This window comes from Marmota flaviventris, chromosome 16 (genome assembly GCF_047511675.1).
Source record: "Marmota flaviventris isolate mMarFla1 chromosome 16, mMarFla1.hap1, whole genome shotgun sequence".
In the NCBI taxonomy this organism is placed as follows: domain Eukaryota; kingdom Metazoa; phylum Chordata; class Mammalia; order Rodentia; family Sciuridae; genus Marmota; species Marmota flaviventris.
The window spans coordinates 21,283,246-21,309,294 of NC_092513.1; the positions used below are offsets into that span (position 1 = coordinate 21,283,246).

Here is a 26,049-nt window from a genome sequence, read left to right on the forward strand (position 1 = left end):
AGACATTGCAAAGCCAACTCTTGAGCCCAGATCATTTGACTCCATGTATTTTCTTTTCTATTTTGTATATGCCTTGCCTGCCTTATCAAGCTACAGTGGGTAAAGAGATGAAGTAACAGACAAGTCTGGTTTGAAAAGCCCAAAGTGAAAATCAAAGCATCTATTATCACTATTTGTAAAATTTATTCTGTATCTATGTCATCTATCTGCAAGAGCACCTATGTTCTTTGATCTTGCTTTTCTCAACTTGCCCAACACTTTTTTCTAAACCTCCTCACTTCAGGATGTAAAGTGGAGTCTGAGTGTGTGTGTGTGTGTGTGTGTGTGTGTGTGTGTGTGTGAAGGGGAGGGTATTTTAGTCATTTAAAGTCTTATGTCAGAAAAGATAATGGGAAAAGGAACAGTTTTTGGTCTCACTTCACAGGCATTGTCTGTGAAACAATAATTTCAAGGCTTCTGGGCTAAACACTCAACTAAATTCATTTGCCTCAAGATATTCTGGAGCTCAAAACAGTTCTGCAGAAAACAGTCATTGTCTTTTAGAACATTTCACATTCTGTCAAAGTAGCCATGGCCATTCTGTGAAATAAAGGTATCTACAAAATACAGCAATTATGAGCATAAAAATTTTAAAGTGGGAAAAGTTCTCTTTCAATTTATACATGAAAAGATTTTCTTAATATGCTCATTTTTTTGGTTGTCTTTTATAACAATATTATCTTTATTTGTGGTTCTATTCAGTCTGAAATCTAACACTGATAGGGGACAGAAGGGGTATTTACAATGTATCTTATATCAATGACATTATCTAGAGTTTCCTGAGGTGTTTTTTCCAGTACCTGGTCTAGCAGGGCAGCAGTACCAAAGAATGCTGCTTTTTAAATGGTTTCAAGTAAAAATTGATTTATGATAAAGTGTGAATTTTATGGCATTTAAAAATTGAAAGATACTAGAGGCAGATCCCACATGTCTACAGGAAGAGAGAGGCAGGCTTAGAGAATTATTAGTGGGATTTTGCTATTATCTCCAGGGTCAGAGTCATAAGTTCCCAAAGGACACTTTCATTCCCCCTAAATCACTTCCATCTTGAAGCTGGATTAAGGGAGATGGTAGCTCAGTGGAGGCACCAGTGGATAGAAGATTGAAATTCTCCCAGAGTGCTACCCAAGTAGGTTGACAAAGAGCAGAGATAAAAGGGGGTATGAAGAAACTGGAGGGCCAGGCTTGAGCCACTTGATTCCTTAGTTGCTGTGTGACATTTTTCTTCTTATTTTCAAAACTTCCTTTTTCATCTCTAATCGGCATCTTAGAAGGCACTAAGCTTTATTTGTGTTTTCATATATTATCTCACTTGAAATGACTTAAGAATTCTTTCAAGTAAGTAGATCCATGGAGCTGAGTGCATAACTCATTCCAAAATGATATGTAATATGATAAGTGAGAACAACTAAAACATGCTTTTATTATTTAAGATAAAGAGCCTCCATGACCTAGAGTCATTACAGATACACAGAGGTGCCTGATAATCATTTGCTAGTCCTCTCATTTTTTGTTTACACTTGTATACTGCCTATACATGCGAACCCTGTAACAGGTTTAGGTGGTAACATGATTGTCTCTGAACTCTGTTAGAGTTTCTGAGGTTTCCTGGCTGAGATTTGAAAGTGGTAATGACAGTGCCTCAGACAGATCCCTAAGGAGCTCTTAGGAGATTGTCAGACAACTCAGTGATGAGGACGAGAGCAAGGCTGGTGCCTTCCTCTCAGTTTGAGAGGATTTTCTTCTACCACAGGAGGATGTTTTCAAAGCTAAACAAGAAAGTCGATGTTACTGGCTTAGAGTGCTCTCTAAGGATGTTATAAAAATACCTTCAGGTTATCTATTCCCAGTTACATTCTCTGTAGGATGGGTCTCTGTGACATTAGTAGAGCTGCCTTTGACGTCACCTAGATTCTAACTGAAGAGAAAAAATACCAAAATCTACCAGGGAAAAAATTCCTGGAATTCTGCTATTTTCAAAGGAAAATGATACTCCCCTGTACAGAATCTAATTATTGATACAAACCAAGCATCTGGCACACTTCAAACAGCAGTTTGCAGCTCTTGGATGCTTTCCTGTCTTACTTTAGATTTGTTTCCAAGACCTAATTATTCCATACTAATTTTAGATGTTGAGTCATTAAAATGTTTTCTTTTTCCAGGTATTATAGCAGCAAAATGATTTATGATAGTCGAAGAAGCATTTTTTTAAAATGTATCAAATAAATGACAGTTCATTTTAAATTTCATGCAATCAGAACTTCACCTTGTACTTGGCACTTGCAGAAAAGCTGGTCCTCCACCGGACAGTGTAAAGACGCACCTCAGATGTTTTTTGGTTCTTGGGGACAGAGTTGTCTGCCCAGCTGACCCTCACAGCCTCGTGGGTCAGAGCCACAGCCTGTACACCTACTGGTGGGAGCATGGGGGTGGAGACATCTGGGACCGAGGTGGGGAAATCATCAAGCAAAGGATAATAATCAACTGGGTCAGTGGGGTCTGGGTTAGAAAACCCACCAAATGAAACAAACAAATAAATACACAAATAAAAGCGTTTAAAAATAAATATCAGTGGCAACACATCACAATGAGTTAAATGCATGGCAATAATGATGAAAGGGAACATGAGAAGAACAGAAAAAAAATGCAATTAATTCCATCAGAAAACACATTAGAACAGCACCGTTATGTTATCAAAATGACATTTCCTATGCTTTGCTAATTTTCTTAGAGTACTTTTTAATCCATTTGACTATCCCTGCTGGTTATTTATAATGAAAGTCCACTTTTGTTGGAATATTGCACACTGCTTCTTCAAGATATTTCATAGTATTTATTGATTTATTAAATAGAGAACTTAAAATAACAAGATAAAATGATATTTCTGGCTTATTTTCTCCTGCAAAGGAAACAAATGCCTATCAAACTCCTCAGATTTTTTTTTCTTCTTTTTCTCTAAGTTGATTTAGATTTCTATGACACTTTCACTATTCTTTACCTTACATCTACATAAATATTATTTAGGCAAGAAACTAAATAAAGAACAAAGCCCCCCATGAGCCAGACCAACCTGTATGGTTGTGACTACACAAAACCAGAGTGACCATATATATGTGGTCACCTGAGTCAATTTATGTTGGATAATTAGGTTTTAGAAAGCAGCTAGTGCCAGCAGGTTTTCTAAGAATGTAATCCTTAAAGAAACCGTAGAAGTTTCAACATTACCCACACTCTCCCCAAGTAATTAGCTCAGTTTTTAGTCTTGGCAGGCATTCCAATATTATACATTCCTTGTTCTGAACTTTCAAACTAGGTGGAAAGACTTTACATTTTTGGATGGGAAGACAAAATTAACTACCTACAGATTGATGAGATCTGCACTGAGAGATGCATGTGCTTTGATCCATAATATAATGGGAGTCTACAGAATGCCATGTGTATTTTAATAATGTTGCCAAAAAAAAAAAAAATCCTTGCAGTTATCATGGCTGGAGAAATTACAATCATAGTGGCAACAGTCATAATTTTGAGCATTTTAACTTCCACTTAATACATTTACATTTCAAAAAATTTTTAAAAATTAACATTATATTATGGACTATGAATTCTCCATAACAACAACAACCACAGCAAAGACAGCATAGCCGTCGTGAGAGGTGTATGATGGTGCCATACATCTAAGATGAGACCTTAGCAGCGGAAAGAGCTTATTTTTTTAAACAGCCTGGTTCAAAGCTGAGTAGCCGGTGGCAGGCTCTGATGATTACTTCAGTTTGGCCACTGCACTTCAAATCCCTATCCCCTATTCATCACGGTATTTTCCAATGAATTATTTAGTAGTTTACTGGTCTGTGGTGGTTCGAGCAAAATACAAAACAGAAGACAAAAAGAGAACAAAAGGAGAGAGAGAAAGAGAAAAGAGAGAAAGAAAGAGATGTAAGTTTAAAAATTTAATGACAAGAGCCCAGGATTTCCCCATTTCTTTGGAGGAATTTTTCTATTATGGGCTCCCAAATGGATTGATGGAATGAGGAAGAGGGAACAGAAACACCAAGCCTCCATGAGGATCGGAGTCCTTCATCTTGACCACAGAGCAGTAAAGACGTCTTTGCCAAACTAAAGTAGGCCCTTCCTTGCTTTTATGAATTCTTGGCTACCTTCATAAGAATTTTATGAGGGGGGAAGTATTCTAACCTCTAAATCCTTGTCTGACCTATTTGTAGTACAGGGCTACCCTCTTCCCTTTGTTTAATCTGGTTTTGTTGGTAAACATTTATTAACTCAGCTGTCTTTCGTTGGTGCTACATGTAGGATTTGGACATGTAGCAATTCTATTTAAATAAATGGTAAGATTCCATCCTTATTTCCAATTTTAGAATATAGTATCATGATTATGGTTATCAACTTTCCTTGAGTTAGTTTCAGAATATTCTCTCAGATATCAAGCAATACTATCCATTGGTATTTCTCTATGAACTTAAATAATCCAGAAATTTCTATTCTTGGCCAAGTTTCTTTGCTATTATAGAGGAACAATTGGTTTTTCAGGTGAGACTTTCATTCTACTCAGGACTCCCTCTAGAGCTGTACTAATACAATAACCACTAGTTACATGGAATATTTATGTTTAAATTAAATAAAAATAAATCTAAAATTTTAAAAATTCACTTCTTGTGTTATACTAGACAATGTCAAGGGTTCACAGGACATCAGGGCCTCAAGCCTACCAAACTGGGTAGAGCAATCAAACAGCATTTCCAACAAAACAGAACATTCATGGATAGCAACAACTACTATAAATATATTTTACACATATTGCAAGAGTCTGTTTCCTCTGTGATCAGAAAATACTTGAGTAATTGTATTTAAAACACTCTTTTGCTGCTAAATTACTCTTTTCCAGGTCTGTTTATTTGTTTCCTTCCTCTCCCTGGGCACCTAATATGTACTGACTCTTAGTGGCCACATGAAAAAGAACAAATATATATTGCCTCAATACTTTTGCAAAGAAAAAAAATCTAGTCAGTTCCTAATAGATATTTTGGTATGAACCTGGAGCTCAGGAATTTTCAGTCATTATTCTCAAGCTCAAAATTAACTTTAAAAATGATAACATGACTTTATGTCTTTACATTAGACTTCATCTAAATATGGTAAAGCAATTGAGAATAAACAAATTCAGGCTACATATTTCATTATTTCCCTAATTTTCATTTGCCTTCCTCCCTTCTCCAGGTTCAAAATGTCTTGTTGTGCAACATGAAGAAATAAAAGACTTATGGCAAAAATTAAACTCTTATTGCACTTGGCCAGTTGGAACTTTCAGCCACTTGAACATGGATATTTTCTGCCTGAGATGAGGCTCCAGAGCTCACCCACATACATGTAGAAAACTCCAGAGCCTAATGCTTACTTTAGCTTGATGCTTTTATTGCCTTTGATATACTTTGTATTTACTTCATGTTGGCCTTTTTCCAAGGCAGCTCCAGGGAATATTCTGTACAAGCTCAAAGACAGCATGTCTTTTACGTAGCACCATGAGAATCTACAACACATTTATTGATAGAGTTTCTCCCAGAACCTTAACCTTTGATTCCATTTATTTGTCCTTTGTTCCCCATGATGTGAGGAAACATAACAAGATAATTCTTCCACTTCTAGGGCAGGGGTATTCTTTTCCTTTGGGAAGGGCGAGCTGCAAACAGACCTTTCCAACCTGTTACCGGGTTTTCTTTCACAAGAAAACTCATGTAATTTCCAAATTTGTTATCGCTTCATTTCTGATCCATTAGGATTAGAGTCATATCAGAGAAAAGATTGTCTTATGGATCACTGGTGTTTTAGATGCCGCTCTGGGAATGGCATATGTTGAAAATTAAAGAATGACGGCAAAAGTTAAACAGAAGTTGACAATGTCTCACATGGTTTTTTGAGCAACTTAGCTCTAGCTTATGTGATCTCCACAAACTTTACACCTATTTACTTTCTCTTGGAAAACTGATTTTTACATGTTCCTTCATGGTCCATCCTTACAGTCTTTAGTTTTAATAAAAGAATAGAGCCTTGAATGACTGGTCTCAGTATAATTTTGTACAGCCTGATCACAACTCAAAGCCACCATGTCAATGAGCAGCTCCTTCACACCTTTAGCAGAGACCAGAAGAAGACTCACTAAGTGAGAACATGGAAACACTGGGAGAGTCAAAGTAGCCTGACATCTCCCCAAAACTTTGCTTCTGGAAGAGCAAGAGAATAGGGGGAAGTGAAAATTCTACCCATAATGCTGTCCCTTAATTTTCATTCTACTTCTCAATTTGCCTCATCTTTCTGATTCTGAATACAACACATTTGATAGCAAATATTCTCTAGGGCAATGCTTCTTATTTACCCTTCTTGAGAAATCATAAGGCCCTTTGATGATATCACTAAAGATTTATATATATATATATATATATATATATATATATATATATATATATATATATATGACCTTCAAAGATCAAGGAATATATTGACATGGGTTCCAAAATTTGCAACCCACTTTGAGCAGATCTCAGACCTTGAAACCAAAGTCCAAAGACTCAGAGAGACTGGAATAACAACTGTTCCTTATAAGAACGTCTGGCTGAAATCAATATGTGATCAATAAAGTTCCAGGAACCAACACAAACAACTATCCATTCATATAATAACTGTGTTCACAAGGCAGCCTATGCATGGAGTTTGTGGAAAGGGAAAAACCAACTGCAGAAGGTGTACATAAATTTGGGCAGGAGCAGAAGCTACAGGAACCCATGGCTCAATTTCTAAGCATCCCTACCCATCTGGACTTCCCAATCTAGGCACTATTTGTGCTCTCTGCTGCTTGCTGTCTCAGATCCTTTCTATTCATGAAGATCAAAACAGTTGAGAAGTTAATAAGGCCTGAGGTGCATGGGACAGGAAGGGATAGGCTCAACGTGTGACTTAATCAGATGAAACTCCTGCTTCACATCCGGGTTTCACACATAAATCTATTGGAGGGAGAGGTGAACTGAGTTTTCCAGGAGCTATGAACAGCCCCAACAACCTGTGTTCATTCTACTTTGGAGTGAGCCCAGTCTCACTAACAAACAGCTTCCACAGAGGGCTGAGATCTCACCTTCTTCTCTGTGCCTGTCTCAGTTTTTCTCCCACCGTTTGGCTCTTGCTTGCTGCCTTCAGAACCCAACTGAAATCACTATTCTAGAGGTGACAAGCCCTGGAATCAGCCAATCCCTTTCATATCCAGAGCCCCAGCACCGCTGGGATGAGATGCAGGCCCAGCTCAGGAAGAAGCCACCTGTGTGACTCAACCTAGTCCAAACCAGCCCCGGGAGATTAGCTGGCGCTTGTCATCTTAGCTTGAAGTTCTCTGCAGAGAAGAAAAGTGTCCATCTGAGCCTCTGGCAGCCTCTTATCAGGAATATTCTTCCTTAAATAGCCATAGTTCGAGACATGGTGCCCAGGAGAATGAAGACTCCTATCAGGCTCAAAACTGATGCTATTGGAATGACAGAAAGGGAGGGGACTATATCTTCTATGTCCATGTACCAATGTATACACTGTCCTCCCTGTTAATTGTGAAAACCAAAGAATCAAAAATCTCATGTGCACATGTGTACATGTGTACACACACATACCACACACACACAGAAGACTCAGAAGATAGCTACATAATACATTTTTAAAGTCCGCCCCCCAACTTTGTTTACCTTTTGTTTTATTTTGCTTCATCGTCCCTTTCTTTGTCATTCATCATACTGCCTACCTTGTCACTTGGGGATTCAAGGTTTCAGCTCACCTGTGATGGATCTGGTGGTGGCGCTTTCATACAGAGGCACGCCTTCTCCAGCATTGTTAAAAGCTTTTAGGGAGATTACATAATGCGAACTCGACTCTAGAGAGAAACGAAAACAATGGGAACATGTTGATTTATTTAGTGCACTGAGTACGCAGGGTAAACATTTTCCTGAAAACAAGTTTAATATAATCTATTAAGTAAATTGTTGTTTGAAAATGAGCCTGTTGGATTCTGGGAAGAACGTGGCAGTGATGGATGGAGGTAGTAGGTCTCCCTGAGTCCTCTATGAAATCGAGGGAAAGACTAGAGAGAAACACAGAGGAAGTCCGATGCTGATAACAAAACTAGGTGAGGAGGTATGTCCCCAAGCCCCCAGATGAAAGTGGGTAGGAGCAACCCACGGACAGTTCTGCCTCTCCCAGTTTTCGGTATCTGTGTAAAAGAAATGGAAGGCGAGCATCAAACCTGAAAACAGGATAATCCTAAAATAACAGGGAGGTAATTCTGGCAAGTTCAGCAGAACAGTTTGAGAACAGCAAAGATAAACACTTGAAACTCACCTATAAAGTCTTCTCTCCCGACAGTGCAAAAAATGTAGGAAAACTACTAGAAACAGAAGTAAAATCTGAGCAGGAACAAAGTAACAGGAGTGGAAAGAGGAGAAAGTCCAGATGGAAGTAGAAGAGAAGGAAAGCAATAAAACTCTGAAAACAAGCCTCTGGTTTGGGTTTGTGTCTTGACTGGCAAGCTCTTCTGTAAAGGGCCCAGATAGTAACTATTTATTTTTGAAGATGACATGGACTCTCTCACATACTGACTCCTGGTCATTTGTATACTACTCTTCAAAATGGGTAAACCATACTTATTTGGTGGTACCAATACAAAAAACCAAACCTAGCCTTGGTTCCACAGATGGCCTGCAGTTTGCTCAGGCCTGGTCTAGTAGAAGTAAAAGAGAATGGACCTGTGACATTTAGAAAACTATTTGAACTTCTAGAGGGCTGGGAAACAACTCAAATCACTGTGAGCAACAAATATTTCTTGTGGTAAAATCCCTTGCAAAGGTACCTTACGAAATATAAAGAGGATGGTATTCCCACAAACAAGAACACACATAAAAAGGATCAAAGCTGGGTGTGGTGGTGCACACTGGTAATCCCAGACACTCGGGAGGTTGAGGCAGGAGGATCTCAGGTTCAAGGCTAGCCCCAGCAACTTAGTGAGTCCTTAAGCAACTTAGAAAGACCCTGTCTCAAATTAGAAAATAAAGGGAGCTGGTGATGTGGCTCAGTGGTTGAGTGCCCCTGGGTGGTTCAATCCCTGGTACCAAAAAAAAAAAAATAATAATCAAAAGTAGAACAAAAGTACACAAGACAAGTAAGAAAAATATATCAAAATTACAGGTTTCTTTTTATTTCAAAATAAACTAAACAGTTAAGGAAATGATATCAGTTGTGAAGGAGCAATAAAAATCAGAAAGAGAAAACCTCAAATTGAGATGGCATAACTCAAGAAGAAATTGAATCTAAGTGGAAGAATTAATCTTAAAAATAAAGGGTAATGATAAACAAAGTAAATACAAAAGGTAGGGAAAAAAATGAAGAAAGAATAAAAAAGGTTTCGGGTGGATTTGACAAATATTAAAGTTAGACAATGAAAATCTAGCACACAGATAATAACATCAATCCTTGAAGAAGAAAATGAAATAGAACAGATTATATACACTACAATAGTAATTCACTTTGCTGATATGATCTTTAGGGCATGTAGATAAGAAATATATGACTTATGGGGGGATTAGATGATTATCAGGGTTTCAATAGCAACATTTTTTCCCAGAAGGAATTAGCATAAATTAATTTATTAGACACTCTAGATCAGAAAATGTAATTCAAGGATTTTATAGTCAACAAAAGTTAACTGTAAATATAAAGAGTAGAGTCAGACTGCGATTCATTTGCAAGCAATCAGGGACTATTGTTTCCCTGATCCCCAGAACTAGGAGAAAATGAGCTTTAGATATTCAGAATGACCAGAGGACACACTGACCTAATAGCTAACCGCTGAATAATAAATTTAATGAACTAAGACTAAGAGCAGGCTAAAGAGATTTTATTTTTCAAGGGCTACACATTTTGAGGTTATAGAAATAACATAATGGTAAGACAAGACTAAGGGAGAATAGGGAAAGTATATGCAAAAACAAATGTTTTCATAATTATTATTGATGTCTATCCTATTATTATTATTATTCTCAGAGTAATAGGGGATAAAGCCAATAATTAAACTTCAGATATTCTATCACCTACTGTGTCCTTGAGAACCAGGCATTTGTGTCAATGTAAGGACATACAGATGTAATATAGAAAAGTTAAATATAATCCAGTGTTCTTGAAATTGAATCGGAAAAAATAAGTTTAGTTCAGAAAGGTTATGTTATATCTGTTTTAGTTCTCTCTACTGCAGAAGTCAAGAAACATTGACTCAATATCTACAAGCACCCCTACTATGCAGAATGCAGTTTTGAATAAAGTAAGTCCACTATAAAAACAAGAGGTTATTTTAAAAAACAAAGACTAAAACAAGGACAATGTGTGCCTACATCAAGATAAGAGCTTCAGTGTATTGAACCCCATCAAATTTCCATGAATGCATGAATCCAGAGATCCTTCCTTTGAGAAGAAACATGACTATGGAGCGCAAAACATCTTGGCATACCATATATGGACAGGAAGCAAGTGAGGATTGAAAGGTTCACTTCAAATGGACTCAGGAGTCATTTTAAAGAGTTCCCCACACTGGCCCCCCACAAATAGTGGAATCAAGGAGGCCAAGTTCCTGGCTGCTCCCTGGTGAGAAATCAAGAGAGCAGACAGGCAGCTTCTCTGCAAGGTGGGTGAACAACAAAATAAGAGCGGGGGCGGGGGGGGGGGGAGCTTTACTGGAATTTAAAACTGAACATTCAAAGTAGACCAGGGATACAGGAGGTTGGATAGAATAAAATAAGGAAAAACTCCCCAGCAGCATAGCTGCTGCCATGGCTGAGCTGGAAGCACCAGCCAGAGTGGTCCCTCTGTGAACATAGTGGAGAGATAAGGGAATTAAAGGGATCCCAAATTTTGGGAGGCCCAAAGCGAGTCTACATACAGAGTGTTTAGAGACCAGTGATACTGCCCAACAAACCTGAAAGACACACTGCCCAGTGTTCATGTGCAGGGGTTGGAGGTGCCAGCCTCCACCTCTCCAGGCAGTGTGTAGAGAATAAAGGAAGGAACCATTTTTGCAGCTGCATCATGGGGGCTGGCAACTGAGGGAGCTGATTCATTGGAAACCTCAGTTTGGCCCGAAATACAGGCCCAGTCTAACACTCACTGCATGATACAGAGTGTGCTTAAGTGACCAGGAGAAAAATCAAACATGGAGCGAGGTTTATGCAGAGGACAACTAGTCTAGGAAACCCACCTGGCTCTACCCCTCCCTGTCCACTCAGACTGCTTGCAGAACCTGCTGGGAGGGATGCATCTGGCCTGGAACTCAGACAGGTGTAGGTGGGAGAGATTGTTTGGAGACTAAACCCGAGACCCAGAAAATGTGGGGTCCTCAGGTGATGTAGAGGACTCAAAATTGGCTTGCCAGCACATGAGTGAAACCCAGGGGGAATCCCTGGGATATAGTCTTCCAGAGTGGACCAGCAAGTACTGGAGTTGGAGGTGCGCTGATTTAAAATCTCCAGACCAACTGGCATTCAGCAAAGAGTCTGGAGCCCACCTAAGTCTAACCCCTGCCTCCAGGAAATCTGCTTATGGGAGTACCTCTCTCACTCAGCAATCCAGAGGGTGGAGCATTAGGCTCCAGTTGACTCCACCTCAAACTGATAAGAGAAGCTGGGAGTATTTTGCACACCAATGGAAAGAATTCTTTAACTTTGCATCAACATTTTTTTTTTCTTTCTTTTCTTTTTTTAAAAATTATTTTTCTCTGTTTAATTGTGACTTTAATGGTACATGGACAATTATACATTTTCATATTTTTTTCTCATTTTAGCATTTTTGGAGCCAGTTATTTTTCATGGATTAGTTTTCTTGTGAATTAAGATGCTTAAATACTATATTTTAGTTTTGTTCTGTATTCTTTTGTTTTTATATTTAATTTTGAAAAAAAAAATTTCTCTTTTTATATATTTTTCTTTTACCTACCTATATTCCTTGATTCTCTGTTTTCTTCGGCTAACAGCCAATCTCTATTGTTCTCCCTTTCACTCTTCCTTTAATTCTTTACTTCTGTCTTCTCTCCCCCTCTCTAATAATCATCACATCCTATATCACTCTGTTCTCTCCCTGTCTACCTTTTATAATTGTAAACTCTTTTGCAAACTTGCTGTTTTTATTATAGGCAAAAACTGCTGATATAATTTCTGTTTACTGTGATAATTAACACTGTAGACTATTTGGTTTAATGCTGTATATAGTTTGCATTGGTTGTTGTTATTATTTGTTCCCCCCTAAACAGTTAGGTACTAGAAACCTTCAGGGACACTATAATTCTAAGATATAATCACTCATTAATCTACACATATTCTGCATGTGGTTTTCTGTACCTGAGTTTAATATCACAATGAAAAAAATAATTTAAAATGGGTATGTTTATCTCTCATACTGAACTCTGAAAATTGATTAGGTAGATTTTTCTTCACATAATTTATATGTGACATAAATATTAGTGTTAAAGATTTTGGCATTCCTAAACCCAAATCACAATATAGCAAGAAATCTAAAATAAGATTACGTCTAATATAATGCCTTCCATACAGTGAACTGTTTCCCCTCCAAAAGAGAATATTTCCATATATGTATGCATGTTCTCAAACTAGTTTACTAATAAGAAAGTAATCAATCAACAAGTATTAAATGTTCCTTAAGACCCAAGACTACTTGTAAACATGCACTTCTGTTATCAGGATACTAATTGATTTCAAATATAGATTCATCCACACAATCATAATACAGACATTTACATTAGATTGAACCTCATAAAATATGAAATTATTTTACATGGTTCAAGTTCTATTTGGTTCAACCTAATACATCTATATATCTAGCATTTATCTAGGATTTATCAAGGGAGCAAGAACAAGGTCAGGGATTTCAAACTCAGATGCTTAGGAGCTATGGTTGTTTTGTTTTTTAAATTAGTATATTGTTTTAATGAGAAAGAGAAAGAGACAGAGGTGGACAAGGAGGAGGAGGAGGAGAAGAGGGAAAGACGACGGGAGAGGCAGAGATTCGGCATCATGTATGGAGCACAGCAGGGCAGAGAGGCTCCTAAAAATAGTGAAGTGAAACTGCTTTCAGTAGCAGGATGAAAGGACCGGAAGTGCTATGGACTTTGAATAGTGAGTCCTAGTGAGAAGTCCCAGCTGGGCACGCCCTTGAGAGGGACACTGGTTTTCTGCTCTCTCTTCCCCTCTGCACCTGCTTGAGGTGTAACCCCTTGCTCGCTCCTGCACACACAGCCACCACTGCCAACCACACCGTGAGGTGATAAGCCAAGGACTGGACAATGAGCATGCGCTATGGAGCAGGTGCTATGGAGCGTGTGCTATGCTGTTTGCTATGCTCTTTGCTGCCTGGAGTATTTTTTTTTTTTTTTTTTTTGCAGTAACACAAAGCTGACTAGTACACAGGCCCGTAGCCACTATCTGCAACCTCAGAGACTGGACCTTTCCTAGTCGAGATGCCAGCCATGATATCAGCAATGACAAAATAGAGACTTCATAGTACCTTTGAAGAGGTATGGATATAAAACAAATCGGGTCTTCATTTAAGCGAGGGCATTAGATACTACTGTTTTCTATTCGCATCTCCAACTCAGTAGAGGATTCAGATTAAGAATGTCTTACCTGATAGGGAGCTTTTGAGTTCCTACTGAGGGTTAACAATGGAAACTCATAGCTGAATTCAAGGCTCCTCCTGTCTGTTCTCACATCCGGTTGCCTAGTGCATATCCCTTTGAACATTACACTATGCAAAAGCCTCCGTAGCAATACACGGTTATTGGTTTTCAGTTTTGGGGAGTGAATATTATTTCTCATTGAAAAGATAAAAGAAGAAGAGGAAAAATATTTTAACTGATTCATTCTCACTATACCAGCTTGAATTTGCACCTTTATCTCAGTATCAACCACTGCATCTCATTTAGCTGCTCCATGGCTCCTCAGCACTAGTCACTATTTCTTTACCACCCTACTCCCATAAGTGGGAGGTAACTGTTACTCCAAAGCATACTCTTGCTAGTGTTGATACTAAATCTCTAGTCATCTGAGTAAGGCTAATTCTTTCACTTGATGTCTAGCCATATCATAGGGTACACTAACAATGTGCCTGAAGTCTCACCATTTACTACCTGTTGGGTTACACAAATTACACAAATGGCAAAATTCTAAAACACCCAACTATGCTATGCACACCCTAGGGACGATCAACTTTAAATTTAAATGAGAGGTGTTAGAGGCTTAGCCTTGGGAAAGTAAACACATATATAATGGAGTTGTAATGGTGGAAGAATATTGCCAAGAGCTAGAGAGGGTGTGGGATGTTTTGATCAAGTATTTTCCTATTGTCAATCAGCACTCTGGGGCTCAGGTCAGTCAGTACACTGGCTTTTTAAAAGGAACACAGAACTACCTAGGGAATGGGACAATCCACAATCCCTTTCATGGTCTTTCTTGGGGGCTTTCCTTTGTGCTCTGCACACTCCACCTCCTTACTCTTATCTTTTGGGTTTACTTTGGCTATTGCATTCTGTGTGCTTTTTGTCAAAATGGACCTACTGAAGAAATAGGATTTTTATTTCCTTCCCCCATTAAGCTTGATCCTATACTAAATTATCCTGAAAAACAATACAAATGTTATTCATTTATTGATTAACTAGTGGACAGTGGGCTACATAGCTTTGATCCCTTTATATTGTGATGGAGCTTCAATCTTGGAAATGTGTGTTTGGGAGTCAGGGGAGCTTTAAAAGAGTGAAGTGGAAGTTCCAGAGGAGGGTGGTTTCCTTGTGCTTAAGAAAGGTGTAATTTACCAGTTTACCACTAGAGGGCAATGTGGAACTATTTTCCTGCACATGCTCAGAGCTCTTAAACTTTGAAAACCAGTAAATCACTAAAGAATTACCTAGAATTGCTCCCTCTATAGAAGCACCAAATGAGTTAAACATATTTAATATTATCATAATGAATTCCAAATGAATTAATCATTAATTATGGTCAGACCTTATTGTTCAGGAATATACTTAATGACAATTATGACAGTAAATTTATTTTTTTTTTGATTTGTTGAAATATTGCAGATACGTATGCTTGAAAAATTTATCAATTGTCTCCACAGAATAAAGAGCAGCATTATTTTCTTATTTGAATTCTCTGTGATTGAACTATACTGGAATAATTTGGATTTGGGTGGATATTCCACATTTCTAATTTATAATAAGATTTTTATCCTTGTTTGGTCAATCTTTCTTACAGAAACACATTCATTTGGGATAAAGGAGACTGAAGAAATACTTGATAACTCTGACCATCCAAAAATAGATGATTCTTGGCCAGGGTTGCCTGTGTAGCCAGGAGAAAAGGGAATAAATGCACATTTATTGATTAGAGGTCTGTTGTAAATGACAAGGAATGGGTAATCAGGAGAAGGCTTGGTTCTCCTTCCCCACAGACATGGTAGGTAAGAGAACCATTATTCTAAGAGCTTTTGTTGAGTCTTCCCTGAAGGTAAGAGATGAATGTTTCTCTCTGGGACTGAGGGAATGAATCAAGAGACCTCAGAAGCTCCTCAAAGCTAGACCAAGATGCTGTACTTGGTAATGAAAGCCAGTGGGAAGGGCATCATTATTTTTAATTAATATTTTGTGTGAATTAAATGCCAGTGGCATGTGCCAGATTGACAGCCCACAGTCTTTTATTCATTACAGATTATGTTCTTTACTCAGTGGCCCCGTCCATGCCAAGTGCTTGTTGAGGCCCAGGATCCACCTCCCTGAATCCTCTTCCCTCTGTTAACACTGCCAGAGAGTCAATTAGAGAAAATTAGAGTGGTAGCTGTCTCCTAATGCAAACACCTGCCCACTGCCACAAACCAGGGCTACCACATCCACAGAATAGAGGCCACTGGATCGCTGTCAGATGCTAAATGTTACTGGACACCTTTGACCCCACTGGACATGAACCATTTAATTAAGTGGAATGGGTGGAGAGCAAATTCAACTGATGGCATTGATCTCTTAAAAGGAGGAGCAATTCATATTTGAGGAAGATGCGATTTATGTAACATATTCAGCTCTACTTCATTACATATACCCCTTTGTAAATTCAATTAATTGTTAATCTATTAACTTAATAGGAATTTTTCTTTTTTTTTCTTTTCCAGGAACACTGTCCAAATAAGGGTCAGATTATAACATGATTTGCTCGTTAATCAGTCTTGCAGATACCAGCCACTCCCACAGTGAGGAAAAGTATTAAGATACATTAAGACTGAGGAAGAAGTATTAAGGTACATTTTTTTTTAAAAAATCTACTTAGATCCATCAACAGGATGGAAAATAGGTAAAAAACACACTTATAAAAAGAAGTGGTCCTGTGCTCAACAGATGGAATGTTCTTAACAAATATTTACTGAATTGATGAACACATGAGACATAGAAAGGCTAAATTACTGATTGAAGGTCAAATAACAAGTGCTTAATCATTTGAGCATGGAACTCAGATTTCTTTATCCCAAACTGTACCTCCTGATATTTATGGGCTTATGGGAAATGGATCCAAAGACATGATGGGACTTTCCTTCTCTCACTTTCCATTCAGTCCTTTCATTCGAGTCCTCTTCATCCAGTTTTAAATGATCATTGATTATATTCTGTGTGTAAAACGGGGTTCCATTTTTTTCTAGAGCACATACATATTTTATCCCCCGACCCCAAGAAAAGTACCCAACTCATTGTGTTCTCTGAAAAATCTGTTAATGGAGGAAATTATTGGAGGAATCATAGTAAAGTGTCCTAGAATCGGTGTGGCTTTGTGGAGAAGATGGCAGTAGAGCTGAATCCTTTGATGAACAAGGTCTAAAGGAAAATAGTGGATTAAGCAATGGCAGGGAGCAGTGAATACAGGGTGTGCATGATGGAGTTAAAAATTGAGGACGATGGTAACAATTGCTCTTTCTCCTCTTCATTCTTTTCCTATTCTTCTCTTATCCTCAGTAGTAATATTTGTTGGATGCCTAATTGGGTCCTTTAATAAAACTACCACATTCCTTATTTTATTTAATCTTTACCTCAATTTAGTGCATGGCATACAGCAGCTATTCTATTGATACATAATAATTGTACATATTTAAGGTGTATCATGATGTTTCAATATATGTACACATTGGGTAAAGTTCAATTCAGTGTAAACATAACTATTTCCTCAGACATTTATCATTTCTTTATGGTAGAAGCATTCCAAAACCTTTCTTATAGATTTCTTGAGATATATGGTACCATTTCAATATCTGTTGTCACCCCACTGTATAATAGAATACCAGAGGTTATGTTGCCTATAGCTATAAATTAGGGAAGGAATGACAGAGAAAGGTTGATCAATGGGCAATGCATAGTTCCTGAATGAATGAATGAATAAATGAATGACCATCCTCTTTTTATAGATAAGGAGTAGAATGCTGAATTCCAAAGCTCAGGCTCCTGCCTCTGTACTTCTTGTCTGTTATTGAATAAGAGATGCTGCATCAAAGAACATTTTGTACAAGTGTCAAACTGTGCTTTTAGGGATTGATTCCCCAGAAGTACACAGTCCAGGAAGATAAAAAAGGTGTTGAAAGTAGGAATGCTCCAGAGGCGACTGTAATTGCCCAGACAAGGGTCATAAGGACCTCAAGTGAGGTGTCGAAGCATAAATGAAGAGCAAACAATAGTTGTAACATGATTCATGGATATATTGGAGGGAAAGTGGAGAAAGGGGAAGATAGAGAATGGTTTCTAGGTTTTTCTCCCTGATAGTGCAATGACCTTATGTCCAGGACTAGGAAACCTGTTGTATTTGCATCAGGGAGAAAATGCTATCATAGATCCAGACAACTGGCTTTCTTGGGTTCTGGTTACTGTGTAAGGATTGTATGCAAGTAACTTGCAGCACAGCACACTCTTTCCTTGAGCCATGAGATAGTGGTGCATCTACTATAGGATCTTCTAAATAACTGCATCTCTATTTTTCCCATTAGGGATCATGAGTTATTTAAGCTCAGATTGGAGATAATCTACTTGGAATTGTTGGTGCCACCTTGGAGAATGAGGCCAAATTTACGTAGTTTTTCTCTTGTATTTAGGAAAAGCAAACTCTTTTGTGTATACTGTACTTTGATATTAAAAACAATATTTTTTTATCAATTATCTCAATAATGTTACAAAGCAGCTTGTGCAAGAATGATCATCCCCATTTTGGAAATGGAGAGAATGAGGTGCTGGTTGCCTGTCATTTTAGCCAGGTGAGTGAGACCTGAGTGCCTCCTGTGTGCTCAGGTGAGCTCTTCCATAGTGTCAGCTTGAGAAGGTCTGGGGTTTTTTTTCTGAACAATGCTGGAAAGCAGACCTTGGTCACCAATTAAAGCAGAATAAACAACCTGCATCAGTGGGTGCGATGTGCTTTGGCAGACAGCCTGCACAGTCAGAGAAATGACTGAGTAAATGCTTAGATAACAAAGCACTAAATGCAGCTCACAAATGTGGCACTTAATAAAACGATTTCTCAGCCAAGCTTTCCATGAGGAAATTAGCTGGAGAAAATATAACCAAACACAGAGCCTTCCTCCCTTTTGCTCATGTTTCTTTTTTTTTTAATGAATTAAATAAAGAACAAGGTGGGAATTCTGTGTGACCATCGAAGGAATCAATAATACAAATACTGTTCATCTTATTCAAGTAAACAAGTGATCACTTCAAATTATTACTTCAATTCAGAAAGCAGACTGACTCCCTAGTATAAACATAATACAGTAAAATGTATTTTTGCTGGGAACTAAAAGGAGAAGCATATCTGTTCTCAAATGCTTGCCACCCCCTGTTCCCTTCCCACATCCTTTCCTTTTTCTCCTACTCTCATCTCACTCCCTTGACTTTCTCCTTTGGATTTCCGGAAGTAGAAGAATGTAGAAAGCAGAAGATGGGAAGACAGAGCATGATAAGGACATAAAGCAGAGTGGCTGGGGAAGGAGCCTGGGTGTGGCATCGTGTGCAGAGTCCTGGCTCAGGGCACCGGCTGCACCAGATGCCAGCTTCCAAGGCCTTTCCCCACTTGTCCTCATGGGAACCTGAAGGTGAGACAGTGATGGTCCCCATTCCAGAGATGAGAAAGCTGTAGGGTTCATTAAACAGTGGTGCTTGGATTCAAAGGCAGGCCGTCCTACTTTGTAGTGTGCCTGTGGGTCACCGGAGGATAAGGATTAATACGGCAAGGTCAGGAGGCCCTGAGAGGTTTGCACTCTTCCACAAGTACATGCAAGGACTCAACACAGAAATAACTTGGGGAATGCCTCACTTTAAGCAGAGTCCACACAACTTCCCTTTGTAAGTACATATACCAACATCACATAAATACCATTTGATATGTCCCCCACATCACAATATATGAGTACACGTTCTGGGGACTATCATTTTTATACTTGGGTCTTGTCTTTTCACTCAACAAGTGTCTGAGACTGTGAGTGTGTGTGTGTGTGTGTGTGTGTGTGCGCGCGCGCGTGTGCACACTCATGAGCACATGCCTGTGTGTACTGAACGGTTTCCTCTAAACTGTCTGTTTTCACAGATTAATGAGAATGCTATCAATCATCCATGATGCAGTGAGACCAAACTCAAGGAACATGTGCCTTCATGCGTATTTGTGTATTTTCTTGCAATCACAGCTGTCATTTCCTCAGGTACCATTGCTTCTGCTTTCTGCATTATTCTCAGATGAAGTCCTGTGGAAGGCAGCCCACTGAGTACTATGAAACAATACTGTCCTACCACTTACTGGGATGATAGAAACATCCAGAGTGTCGAATGTGGTAGACACTGGTCACAACAGCGGTTGTGCCCTTAGAATATGAGTAGCATGATGGAGAGGCTGTTTTGTTCCATTTCATTTACTTTTTATTAATTGAGAGAGCTGCAGTTGGACAGTGGCTTCCAGGTTGCACAGTACACCTCTGTAGAAGCTCTGCTCGCCTCTCTATCCCATGGTGCCCCCCAGTTGCTACGGCCTGTGGACAATAACAAGGGTAGATAAAGCAGATTCAACTTGAGGTGATCCTGATGCTACTTCTCTTCAAATGGGAATTCATTTCTTCATGTATTCACACTATGATCTTACGGTGTGGGTTGAAGATTAATAGACTGCATACAGATGTTGCACTTGAAAATAACAAACAAACAAACAAACAAAAACAGCCTTTGGCTTTAAGTTTGATTTGATTTCACATATACATCCTAATTATTCTCATCCCCATGGCAACAAGATTGCCTCAACTGATGATACTTTCAAGCACTCATGGTTTACAGTTTTTTGCTCTAAAATTTGGAGTTTTTGCTCATTAGAAAATATGACTAGATGGAAAAAACTTTGTTAATAATGGAAAAGCACATTAAATTAATGATAATTCTGAGGTGGCTATAAAAGTGAACTCATTTTTAACCTCGTGCTTTAATAAAACATGACAAAATGGAGTTGGAATAATTATATAAGACTAAAGACCCAGTAAAATAATAACTACTAATAAGAAATGACAAGAAAAATATAGCATTAAGCCACATGATCATACATAAGTATAACTCTGACCTAAAGTTCTAAAGAAAATAACTAGCATCTTAGTTACCCGCTTGGTTTATTTTGAGAGAGCACTTGGGAAAGGGACAAAAAAATAAATAAAAAAGAAAATGAGATGGACTTTACATTAATTGAGCCAGAAAGCAATTTAATATTAACATTAGTAGAAACACTCAGTAGATCCTTAGGTAAAATTTGTAGTAAAAATTATTGTCAAGATGTGGAAACCAGGCAATCAAAACACAAAAGACTATGAATCTGGATAAAATAAACAGACACAACATTACTGGCATATATTTGGATTTTAATAGAGAATTTTGTGTCTGACTGCCTTAAGCTGGCCTATATTTTAACAAGAGTTGTATGTTTGGAAATTTTCCTAAGATATGACAAATGAGATAAATGACTTATCCTGTTGTGGATGGACAAATGTTTTACTAGGCTAAATTTTCTTCAGTCTGATGTTTAGTTGGAACCGAAAAGAAAAATGTAACCAGCGGAGAACATTTGGACACAGAAACTTAAAATGGGCTATAAAACTAGAAAGGGATATGATTCAGTAATCCAAATTCAGAGGCCCCTTGGCTTACGAGGGGATCACAGAGCTTTTAAGGTCATGTCCCATAAGGAGAGAGTTATTCCAGGTTTCTCCCTGAGAGGTTACAGAAGTGGAAAGTCCATGGGAGCTGGGATTAGACACACCTATGTTACAAGTAAATTTTCAGCTATTTAAAAGATGCCTACTCTTGAGAAATGTTCTTAACTCCTCTAAGGTCCATGTTTGTTTTTCTTCTTCAATCTGGAAGGGTGAATTGGATTATCACTATTTAAGAGATATATTATTGCTACATTTTAAAACAAGTAGAGACCAGGTTGACATTCAATAGGTGGTATTTGTTTTATTATCATGACATATTTTGAATACACTTCTTAAACTATTCATTATGAATTTTATTAAAGTTTTGTTCACTTAGTTTTTTAGGATCCTAACTTTCTCACTGATGTCTACTATTTAATTGATTAATTAATTTATTGAGTGCTGGGACTAAACCCAGAGCCCAATGCATGCTAGGCAAGATCTCCAACCCTGAGCTATACCCAAAACCTCTGTCTTTTAAAAGCCTATGAAAATCATCATATTAGTTTGTAGCTGTGCACAAAAAATACATTTCCTTCACCTTCCTTGCGTATATACTAGCACTGAAAATCACTGTTCCTTTCTTACTTTGTGAATTACAAAAGGAAATATAACTGTGATTATCACTAATTAAGATTTCTCCTTCTGAACTCACCAGCCCCACAACTTTGAAAAATGTGAGCTGATATTACACTTCTTACAAGATAATCTGGTCCTGGAATAACTTATAAAAACAGAGATGTCTCTGGTGTTTGCTCTCAACTATTTTGAGAACATTATTTAAGGGAGGAGCAAAGCTTGAAACATTGCAACTAGGGAGATGATTTTGCCATTTCATTCTTAGACCTTTTCTTTTCTTTTATCCTTCCTTCCTTCCTTCCTTTCTTCCTTTTATATCAGAATTGTCAATTTACAGCTTGTTGCTTATTTTATTTTTATGATTTGTCCTTGAGTTACTCTTGGTTATTTTATTGAATTAAATTCACCAATAAAAATTTTCCATCTGAAAAGGAATGCAAAAGGATATGTTGTAATTTCTATAAGGTCTTCCCAACAATGATTTTCAAGACAGTAAACAGCAGTATCATTAGAATGAATGTTTAACTGCCTATGAAAACAACTCAGATTTTACAACACTGAGTTAATTCTACACTATAATTTTTTTCTGTTGGTTAAGCATAAAATAAGAAATAGAAATAAATTGATAACCAACTAGATCTAGTACATAGATCACTTCTCAACAACAGCACATGCAATCTGCTCAGAGCACCAGAACGTTCTCCAGAATGAACCATATGTTAAATCACGAACTAGGTCTCAGTAGACTTTAAAAGAATGAAATTATATCAAATATCTTTTCTGACCAGAATGTGATGAAATGGGAAATAAATAACAGAAGTTAAACTGGAAATTTACAAATTTGTGAAAATTCAACATTATCTTAAAGGACTGAGGGACAAAGACATCACCAAGAAAATTTGAAACTATTGGAGGTTATGTGAAAATGGAAGCACAACATGCCAAATTTTCTGGGATACAGAGAAAGTAGTGCTAAGAGAAAACTGAAGCTATATATGCTTCCATTAAAAATAAGAGAGATCTCAAGTCAACAGCCTAAGCTCATAACTTAAGGAACTAGAAAAATAAAAGCAAGTTAACCCCAAAGTTAGTAGAAAAAGAAAATGACAGAAATTATATAAAAAATAAATGAAATAGAGAATAAAAAACCCAAAGAGAAAAATCAATGAATCTCAAAGTCAGAAGTTTGAAAGATCAATACAATTGACAACCTTTTTTTTAAATTTTAATATTTATTTTTTAGTTTTCGGCGGACACAACATCTTTGTTTGTATGTGGTGCTGAGGATCGAACCGGGTCCGCACGCATACCAGGAGATCACGCTACCGCCCGAGCCACATCCCCAGCCCCACAATTGACAATCTTGATTGGCTGAGAAAAGACTCAGATTACTAAAATGAGAAATGAAAACAAGAACATTACTACTGATTCTATAAAACTCAAAGGATTTTAAGAGCCACTGAGAACAATTGTACATCAAGAGATTGGATGACCTAGATGAAATGGACAAATTCTCAGAAACACAAAACCTATGAAGACTCAAACTCAAAGAAATAGAAAATCTGAATAGATCTAATAAACAAATTGGGATTAGTATAGAAATATTTCCCAATAAAGAAACGTCCTGGATCTGACAGTTTCCCTAAGTAAATTCCACCAAGTGTTTGTAGAACTAATACCATTCCTCTTCAACCTTAAAAAAAAAAAAAAAAAAAAACTGATACAAAGTCATAAAAAGATCCTAAAAGTAAATAAAACTATGGTTTGATATTACTTATATACATTATGAAAAAGTTCTCAACAAAATATTAGCAAACTGAATTCAGCAACATATTGAAAAGATTATACACCAGAGATAGTGGGACTTAATCCTGAAATTCAAAAATAATTCAACATATAGAAATTGATCAATGTAGTTCATCACACTAACAGAAGAAAATCAACCACAGACCACTTCAATTAACAAATAAGGAGTATTTGACAAAATTCAACATTCTTTCATGATGGAAAAATTCAATAAGTAAGGAACAGAAGGAAACTACCTCAATATAATGAAGGCACATATGCAACATCTTCAGGAAATATAACACTCAGTGATAAAAGACTGAAAGCTTTTCTCTTATGCTAAGAACAAGGCAAGAATGTTTACTTTTCCATTTATATCCAGCAAATATTGGTTCTAGCTAGAGCAATTAGGCAAGAAAAAGTTATAAAAAGAATCAAAACTGAAAAGAAGTAAAATTGTTTATGTTCACAGATGAAATGATCTTATATGCATAAAATCCTAACGATTTCATTAGGAAACTGGTAGAACTAATAAATGAATTCAGCAAAATAGAAAATAGAAAGTCAACATAGAAAAAATAGTTCCATTTATATACAGCAATAATTAACAATCGAAAAATTATAAAACTATTCCATTTACCATAGTATCAAAAAGAATAAAATATTTAGAAGTTAACCGAGGAGATGAAAAACTTGTACAAAAGGAACTACAAAACACTGTAGAAGGGAAATAAAAAAGACATGCCTAAATTGAAATACATCCCATGTTCATGGACTGGGAGATTCTATATTGTTAAGAAGTCAATATTATCCAAAGTTATCTATGGATTCAGTGCAATCTCTATCAAAATCATAGTGATGTTTTTGCAAAATTGAAAATCTATTCTAAAATGCATGTGGAAATTTAAAGAGACCCTGAAAAGCCAAAAAAAAAAAAAAAAGGCTTAAAAAAGAAGAACAAATATAGAAGATTTAAAATCTAACTACAAAGCTATAGTAATCAAAACTAGCAACAGTATAGAATAGAGAGCCTAGAAATAAACCTTCATGAAAAGGTTAGAAGAATTGTAACATGGTATCAATGAGGAAAAGAGAGTCTTTTCAATAAGTGGTCCTGCAAAAATTGGATATTCACAGAAAAAGCATAAAGTTGAACTTACCTAATACAACATACAAAAATTAGTTCAAAATGGATCAAATACCTAAATATAAGAGCCCAAACTAAAAAATCTTAGAATAAAATATAGGGTAAAAACCTCATGACACTGTTTCTGGCAATGATTTCTTGGACATTACATAAGGCATTGTTAATGGACAAGAAACACAGGCAAATGAGACTTCATGAAAATCTAAAAAAGTTGGAAATTGAAAAAAAAATTATCAACAGAATAAAAAGGCAATCAATAGTATGAGAGATGAGTTATAACTTAACTATCTGATAAAAGATTAATATCTAGAACATATTTTTAAAAACCTTACAACTCAACAAAAACAATAAAAATACAAAAGTCATGATTCAAAAGTAGACAAAGAATTAGAATAAATATTTCTCCAAAAAAAAAAGATATAGAAATGGTCAGTGAGTGGCACATGAAAAGATGCAAACATTACTAATTATTAAGGAGATGTAAATCAAAACTATAATGAGACATGATCTCATGCCAAGTAGGATAGCTACTATTAAAAGAAGGACAATCACAAGCATTGGCAAGGACGGAGCCAAACTACAACCCTTGTGCACCACGGTGGGGATTTAAAATAGTACAGCTCTGCAGAAAACAGGGTTCTGGTAAAAAAAAAAAAAATTAAATATAATGCAGCAATTCCATAGCTAGGTACATACATATCCAGAGAACTGAAAGCAGAGTCTGGCAAAGGCATTTGTACCTACCTGTTTGCTGTAGCATTATGCACAATGGCTCCAACACCAAAACAACCCTAGTATCCACTGAGGAATGGGTAAGCAAAATATATACATGTAATGGAATATTATTCAGCATGAAAAACAGAGAGAATTCTGACACACTTGGATGAATCTCGAGGACAATGTGCTAAAATAAGCAAGCCACAAAAAGACAAAAACTGTATGATTCCACTTCAATGACAGACTAAGCCAGGCTCAGAAAGACAGAGACTACTTGTTCTCACTCATTTGTGGAAGCTCAAAGAGTTGATCACATGTAGAACAGAGGTCACTAGAGTCTGGGAAGGCTGGCAGGGAGGAGGGATAGAAAAAGGGTTAGAAAGCAGAATAAAATAGACTTTATTATTGCTGTACGTATATACATGACTGCATGACCAATGTGATTCTGCAACCTGTAC

The 26,049-nt window shown here is 37.1% G+C and overlaps 1 protein-coding gene across 1 annotated transcript in view; it reads right to left on the reverse strand.

Moving 5' to 3' along the window:
- Positions 1–26,049, reverse strand: part of Dcc (DCC netrin 1 receptor) — a 1,066,901-nt gene that overhangs the window by 121,102 nt on the left and 919,750 nt on the right. Inside the window, exons 16-17 of the mRNA XM_027949033.2 lie at positions 7,862–7,957; positions 2,306–2,538 (exon numbers count right to left, since the gene is read on the reverse strand). Of these exons, the coding sequence (XP_027804834.2) occupies positions 2,306–2,538; positions 7,862–7,957 (329 nt within the window). The remainder of the gene's footprint in view (positions 1–2,305; positions 2,539–7,861; positions 7,958–26,049) is intronic.